This window comes from Lissotriton helveticus, chromosome 6 (genome assembly GCF_964261635.1).
Source record: "Lissotriton helveticus chromosome 6, aLisHel1.1, whole genome shotgun sequence".
Taxonomy (NCBI): Eukaryota; Metazoa; Chordata; class Amphibia; order Caudata; family Salamandridae; genus Lissotriton; species Lissotriton helveticus.
The window spans coordinates 2,136,649,794-2,136,657,778 of NC_136067.1; the positions used below are offsets into that span (position 1 = coordinate 2,136,649,794).

Consider the following 7,985-nt stretch of genomic DNA (forward strand, 5'->3'; position numbering starts at 1 on the left):
CTACTTGTCTATGTCATAGCCCCGTTACTTAGTTACGTGTGGAATGGAAGTGAAGGAATGTTCTGTGAGGAACAGTTAGGAGAGAGCTATTGACGTGGCAGAGGCTGCTCTCTGCTGTTCAATACATAAACCACATGAAAGCTACAACAAAACCTCTGAAGGCTCTTCTTTTCACTATTGCATTGCAAAAATGTTTGTGTAAAAGCTCGTCTAAAAAGAGGGGTGTGGCCAAAATAATTGTGAAAGCATGGCATAGGGAGCTTTTCATAACTTGTATTTGCAATGCAATAGTTCCTGCTTTTCCTAGAGTTTAAGATATAGGCGTTGTCATTTACAATTCCAATAGCACAAACTCTCGTAAATGCGAAGGGGTTGGTGAGTGTATCACGCACAACCTCACTGTATAATGCACCCCGTCTCCTTCCAGCACCCTTTTTGGAGAGCAGCCATTTGTCTCAATCTTTTCTCTAATGAGTTGTGTCATATTTGAAGGAGAGTTTTGCGAGATAGACAATCCCTGTCAGAGGCTCTGTCAACTGCAGGGGTTTTATAGGTGGTGTTTAAAAGTGTATTGCTTTTTTACAATATCCGGTTCTTTGTTGTGCATAGTTTGTCCTTAAAGTATATGTATCAGAATAACACTAATTGTTATTCAGATCTCAGCAGTCGGAGTCACCCCTGAGAAAGGCCTGAGCATGGTTCATCGCCCATCCCTGCTCTGTTCGTCCAATATCCTGCCTCGTTTGTATACCCTGCTACCCGCTATCCAACCACTCAGTAGTATTCCCAAACTCTGCTTTATTACTCCAAACCATACACGTTTCCCTGCACACCTTATGTGGACGCCGAGTCTGGTCACTCGCCGTGTCCGTTAGCATCCAGTCCAGCGGTCACTCCCTCACCTGTTTGTGGCCTCTCCTTGCACCCTAGCCCCAGTAGCTCACCACGGAGAGGGCACTCTTGATCAGGTCACATTTTGCTAACAAAGCTTCCGTGCAAGCCAGATCTGCACTGGGCAGGATGGCCTTGAAGCTGTGATCACAGCAAGCAGACCAGAGGACTGGGAATGTCTTATTTATGTGAACAACGTCAACATGGAGTTTCAAGATCAAACACAGCACTCGAGCACACCTTCTCTGGCCTGACCATTTTAACAGTGAGCTCATTTCCTTATCGCTTAGCCTCGTACATACATACTCCAGTCAATCAGTGGGCTTGTGCTGGCCAGATTTAGAAGTAGCCTATTTTGATTTGATTTGATTGTTCAATTTATAGAACGCAACGAATGCCTGGAGGCGTCTTGGCGCTGACGACTCAGGGAGTGTGAAGCTGGTGTGAAGATGGAACTAGATATCAGTTTGGAAAAGCCAGGTTTTTCCTTTTTTTCTAAATGCTGAAAGATCTGAACTGTTTTTGATTGTTAGCGGGAGGAGTTCCATAGCCTGGCGGCTCCCAACAGAAAGCTCCTTCCTCCCCAACGGCTCTGTCTGAACCGGGGCACTTGCAACAATCTACGTTGTGCGGATCTGAGATTCCTAGATGGTGTATAGTATATTATACGTGATGTTAGATAAGCAGGACCCGTTCCATGCAGTGCCTTAAATGTGATACAAAGAGTCTTAAAAATAATCCTCTTCTTAACCGGGAGCCAATGCAGAGCTCCCAGGTGTTGTGCAACTGATTCCTGCTTAGGGATGTTCAGTATCAGTCTGGCTGCTGCATTCTGCAGGCGTTGCATCTTTTTCAGGAATTGTGTTTGGATCCCTACATATAGTGCGTTGCCGTAATCCAGTCTTGAAAAGGCCAGCGTAATCACCAGCGTTTTTACTGCATCCGGTGGCACAAAAGGTCGAACCTTCCGAATCATTTTCAGAATTGACCAGAAACTGGAGGTAAGGCAATTGGTTTGGCTGTCAAAGGTCAACCTACAGTCAAACGTGATCCCGAGATTTTATGCCTTAGCGACCGGTATTGGGCAGTCCCCTAGAACTACAGGCCATTACCTCGGAGACCAAGTCAAAGGATTAGCGCCCAAAAGTAGCACTTCGGTCTTACTGCCATTCAGTTTAAGACAGTTGGATTGCATCCAAGAATTGACATGGGTCATGCAGTTGTTAAAGCAATCGGCTGCCTCATCTTCGTTATTGTTGATGGACACAACAATCTGCGTGTCATCTGCATAAGAAATAACCGAAAAACCAAACTGTCTGATCAGAGTAGCCAGCGGGGACACGTACATATTGAACAGTGTAGGGCTCAACGACGAGCTCTGTTGCACACCGCACTATTTTAGCAGGAGGCTGACCCAATGCCCTGCTCTGTATTTGTTCTAGTGGTTGTTGATCTAAAGTTTTGGTGAAAGCTATTGCTGTCTGTTGCCAGACATAAAATTGGCAAATGAAACACAATTCTGGACTCCACATGCATGACACATTACTGTGAAGAAAGATGCTATTCAGCTGCATGTTAAGAACTCAACTTATAAAAATGGCCGGAGCATGTGCGCCTCGCAGGAGGGGGCAGAGAGAGGCGCTGCATGAATGTTAGGTGACCGCGACATGTTGACCATCACATTTGACACTTCAGAGGCCTCCACTTGGAGAGTTAAGCAGAACCGGATCAGTTTCAGCAGATGAAAGACAGAATGAGAAAGGACAGAGTAAGAGATGCCCTGTTCGTATAACCTCTCATGAATGTATCGGAAAGAAAGTTGACTCCTCATATTTCAACCTAGAAGGGCACGTGGAGATGCCACTGGTCACTACCCATCCCTACCTGTTCTGTCTGGGGGAAGCGTGCACCAGAAGTGTTAGCAGGTGTCCACTGCGGCTGCACACGTGTGTGACCACACTGCAAGCAGTGCCCTGGAAGTAAGGGTGGGCAGCCACTAAACAGAATTTTACAGAGTCTAACACTCATCCCAATGGAAAAAAAAACAGAAATCTCACATACCTTTGATAAAACAACAAATGACTATCTTTACGTGCACAAATACATATAGTCATCTCACGAAATCAAAAATGAAAATACAGCAAGCAGTGAGAGACGTGATGATTTTGGGGTCCTCACTAACCTAGGGGGAGGACCAAGCAGACGCCTTGAAGACAAAGAGCACATCATGCTGAAATGATTCGGTGGTGGTCCCATACTCTTAGGACCACCCCAAGCAACGTTATGGGCAAAAATACAATCCCAACCAAAGGCCCTGCAAAGCATTATGGGACAATAATCTAGAGTGCAGTGAATATTATAGTATCCAATATCAAAACATTCCTCAAGGGGCAGTGGCTCTCCCAGGTCAGCTGAGAGCCAATACTATAATATTCACTGCACTCTAGAATCTCGCCCCATAATGCTTTGCTCGGCCTTTGGTTGGCATTCTATTTTGCCCATAACTTTGCTTGGGGTGGTCCTAGGAGGATGGGACCACCACCGATTCATTCAGCATGATATGCTCGTTGTGTTCAAGACATCTGCTTGCCCCCCCCCCCCCCCAGGTCAGGGGGAACCCTAAAATCATCACCTCTCTCATTGACTGATGTTTTCCAAAGTTCACTTTTGTAAATTGGTTAAATACATTTTAGCATGTAAAGGGTAAGTTGTTTTATCAAAGGGTTTTGTGTGCAGCATGGTGGAGTTGGAATTTGTGCATGAATGCCGTGCTTTCAATGTAATGCACAGTTAACAAGTCTCCACAATCTCTGCTAGCGCAGGCGAGTTCATCACCCATGGATAGGCGGAAGGCTCGGACCATCAGCCCATACCTGAAGGACTCTTTGATGGACACCAAAACTCAGCAGAATAATTCCACAGACGACCAGGACCAGGAGTATCTTATACTGCATCTTCGTTGTTGTTAACATCTTTATGTCCCTGTGGAAGAGAAGAGGAAACAGAAAAGAAGACATTACCCAAAGGCCTTGTCTGGTAAGCAGCAAACTCATCCACACACTAGTTGCATTTATTGTGTTACTGAAATGTGATGAACAAGGGGTGTATTTCCAGAGAAGGCTTCCAGCAGGCGCCTGAGCAAGGGCTGGATCCGGGCATGTGCAGATGAGGAGCACGGAGAAGGAAGAAGGTTCCCTGCTTGGCTCCGGGGAATGTTCGCCCACACCAAAGGGCACATAATAATCATGTTTGGGGGTTGTGGGGGCTTGGGGGGAGTTGTGGGGTTGGGTGTGTGTGTGTGTGGGTGTGAGTGTGTGCGTTTGTGTGTTCCTTTTGATGCAAATTAGTGTTTATGGTCTAAACTATCAAAAGAGCTTGAGATATTTCACAAAAAAACATTTTCAGAACAATATTTATGTTATTGGCACCATTCTCACTGCAGCAAAAAATTCAACAGGACACCCAGATATCTGAAGAATTCCAAACACATTGTCTCTTTTTAGATTTCTCCTGTATAAAACTGTTGGACCTGGCACCATTGGCGTGGGTCTCCCTTCCATTTTTGCTGTTGCCTCATGTGTTTTGCTGGTATTAGATGCTTTGGGCACCGTGCCACTGCTGTCCAGTACCACAGTGCGAGTGCTCCCTATTGTAAATTGTTGTATTAATCCGTGGTTCCATGTTTGGCTAATTTGGTTTACTTGTCAGACCCTAGTCTATTGCACTAAGTGTGCCAGGGCATGTAATCCAAATGCTGCTGGTGGGCCTGCAGCACTGGTTGCGCCACCCACAGAAGCAGCCTTGTAAAATGTGTCTAAGGTCTGCCATTGCAGAGCCTGCGTACAGTCTGGTACTGTCATGCTGACTGGGCAAGTGCCCCCATTTCCCAAGTCCCTAAACCTTCCCTTTTCTTCATGTCAGTCACCCCTATGGTAGGCCCAAGGGCAGGGTGCATTGTAAGTATAAGGTAGGAGGCTCTTCTGTCCGTGCCGTGGGGCCAAAGTGCTGTCCCTTACCTGCTGCCTCGCACACCCCCAATCCTGCGCCCCTCTGTCCCCGCCATCGCCACTGCTGCCAGGACACCGCAGCGCGGCCGCCGGGACAAGGGACTACATCCCCCAAGATCCTCAGCGGCTGGACGCCGCCTCCAGCAATCAGGGAGTGCCCGGAGGCGCTTAAAGCGAAGGACTGCCCTCGGGGGAGCGGGAGGCTCTTCTGTCCGTGCCGTGGGGCCAAAGTGCTGTCCCTTACCTGCTGCCTCGCACCCCCCCAATCCTGCGCCCCTCTGTCCCTGCCATCGCCACTGCTGCCAGGACACCGCAGCGCAGCCGCCGGGACAAGGGACTACATCCCCCAAGATCCTCAGCGGCTGGACGCCGCCTCCAGCAATCAGGGAGCGCCCAGAGGCGCTTAAAGCGAAGGACTGCCCTCCGCGTCGCGGCATCGCCCGGTCAAAGGGCGGGCCCTCTACGGCCCTCAGAAGGCCGGATAAGGACGGGACGGGCCACCCCCATTTTCTGCCACATTGAAGGTCTACTATCAGGAAGGTAAAGACCCTCTAACCGATTTGTCTCCATATTTGTGGACTTGTTCATATATCGCCGCTCTATATTCCTTTATCATCATGACCTCCAAGGGGGACCATTCAACTAGCGTAGCAGGCGCTGGGCAAATGTTCTCCCTGTTAGACGAGTTAAACGTCCTATGTAAAACTAACTATGCTACATTGTAAACTCCCCCTCCGCCCAAAAGTGTTAGTGTTAGTACACTACCAGACAAGGCTACACTCCTAGATCCCCCCACATTATTGAACAAAACCTGCAGCCTGAACACTCAAAGTATTGAACCCCCTCAGGTCCCATCTGTGAAAAGGAAATATAACGGTGTCAACCAAGGTCGAAACGACCCCAAAATCCAAAAATTGTGCCTAAACTCATCCACTGCTAATTCCTTAATGACCCCAGCGATTGTTGAGCACCCAGATGCCATAACACCTCCTCCCCACTTGCACATACTACCCATTATTGAACAATTGGTCAGCTCCTTGATAGCTCCGTTGTTAGAAAAAATAAACTTGTTAGGGGATAGGCTCTCTGGATTAGAGAAAGCCATCAAGTCAAACCTGCTGGCTGACAAATGTAGTGACACATCCAACTGCCCTAAGTCACCTCCTACTCACCTAGGCTCTAAACCATCTGTGCAGGATAAAAGGCGTCAAATACAACCAAATGGCCCTAGTGCATCAGGGGAAACAATAGCTAAATACCCCGCTAAAGTTTCCCTTCCCCAGTTGACCGCACCTAGAGTAGTTCACAACAAAGTTAATTCTATTCATTTACCACCGGAAGCGGCCCCATACGTGTGCATCCTTGCGGGTGTACCTGCTCTTCCACTTGGAAAAAGTGAGAGACAACATGACTTAGTTAATAAAACCAAATTCTGGCTGTCAAAAAATAGGCCACTGCCTCGTAATTTATACGGAGCAATAAGGAGTGTCAGAAGGGTGGGCTGGTTGGGCTCCCTTCCTAAAGATGTTCCTGGGGACTTGGTACTTGTGAGATTTAGAGACAGAAATATTGTCCCTTACTTGAAAACTTGGCCGCCTCAAGAAAGAGACCGACCAATATCCATATGGGACTTACATGACTTCTATCCCAAAATTCCGTGTTTTCCTCCTCTTCCGAAATCATACCCCATGTGGCAGGATTTATAAAATGCATCATGATTTTTTGGGAAACACCTGGACATGTAACAATGACTAACCACAAACTCCTCTGATACTTGGAGTGGAAAAGAATTTTTATGACTGGGACCCTGCCTTACTGTATCTTGGTCTCTTAAAGTGTTTTTACTATAATCTGGATTGTAATTGGTATGTATTATGAACTTTTATGGTTTTGTATCACAAAAACCGAATAAAGTATATTTGATTTGATTTGATTTGATAAGGTAGGACAAGCCCTGATATGTGTGGCATGTCCTAATAGTGAATTACAGCCATTTTCGTTTTTCCCTATTGTAAGGCTACCTGTTCACCATAGGCCAGAATGGGCTGTTAGAATTGTTACATTTTATAATCCTAACTGTCTCAGAGAACATGGTAGAAATTCGAGTTTAGTATGCCTGATGTCAGAATAATAAAATACATCTTCTAGTCAAGTTTATTTTAATATTCTGTGTTTGCAAATACCACTTCTAGAAAGTAAGTATTTGCTTGTCTAACCATTCAAACCTGCCTCTGCTAGTTTGTGTATTCCTATGTCTGGTTTTGTGTTTGACCGGGCTGGGGAATTCCAGAAGACAGGCTGAGTCACCCAGTGGTGAATAGAGAGATCTGCATCTAGATGGGAGGGAGGAGTGCACCTGAACCTTGCTTCTACTCTCCATTTATCTCATTTTCTATACTCTTGAAATGTTTTACTAGTAACTGATGTAACCTGTGACCTGATATAATTTTTTAACTTTGTGGAACCTCCTGTAAAGCGCACTGAAACCTTCGGGTCTAGCCAGCGCTTTATAAAACTCTATAACTAAACTAAACTAAACTAAATAGGGCTGTGCCTGCCTTCCACAATGATGGCCCTACCCCCTGGGAAGCAGCTGATGTCTCTGCCCTGTACACTGAAAGAGGAGAGGGAGTCCTGTAAACATAGTGCTCCTGGACTGTACTTGCCTTCCACAATGCTGGCTCCACCTCCTGTGGGGTGTCTGATGTGCCTGTCCTGCACTGTGAAAGGAAAGTAGAAGTCTAGTAAACAGAGTGCTTCAGAACTGGTTTGGATTGGGCAAAGGCCCCTCTCCCCTCAGAGAACAAAGGATTTTGGGGTATAAATATTGGGACCCTGATCCCAAGAAATTAGATCACTTTGGACTACAAGAAGAAACCTTTACTGAGGAGTGGAACCTGAAGAAACTGAGGAGAGACTAGTCCCAAGCTGAAGTGCTGCTTGGGGGATTGGCCTGCAGTGGTTGCCTTACTGCCAGAGGAAAGAGAAAGGAACTTTGTGTATTTTGCTTTCAACTTGTTAAGGATCTCCAAGGGCCTGGAAAAGAGCTTGCCTCCTGCTGAAGTCTCAGGGACAACAGACTTCACC

General features: G+C 46.6%; 1 protein-coding gene across 1 annotated transcript in view; it reads right to left on the bottom strand.

Moving 5' to 3' along the window:
• LOC144763103 (NXPE family member 4-like) overlaps positions 1 to 4,050 on the bottom strand; it is a 208,481-nt gene extending 204,431 nt beyond the window's left edge. Inside the window, exons 1-2 of the mRNA XM_078648399.1 lie at positions 3,974 to 4,050; positions 3,765 to 3,873 (exon numbers count right to left, since the gene is read on the bottom strand). Coding sequence (XP_078504525.1) covers positions 3,765 to 3,873; positions 3,974 to 4,050 — 186 coding nt within the window. The remainder of the gene's footprint in view (positions 1 to 3,764; positions 3,874 to 3,973) is intronic.
• Between the last annotated feature and the right edge of the window lie 3,935 nt (positions 4,051 to 7,985).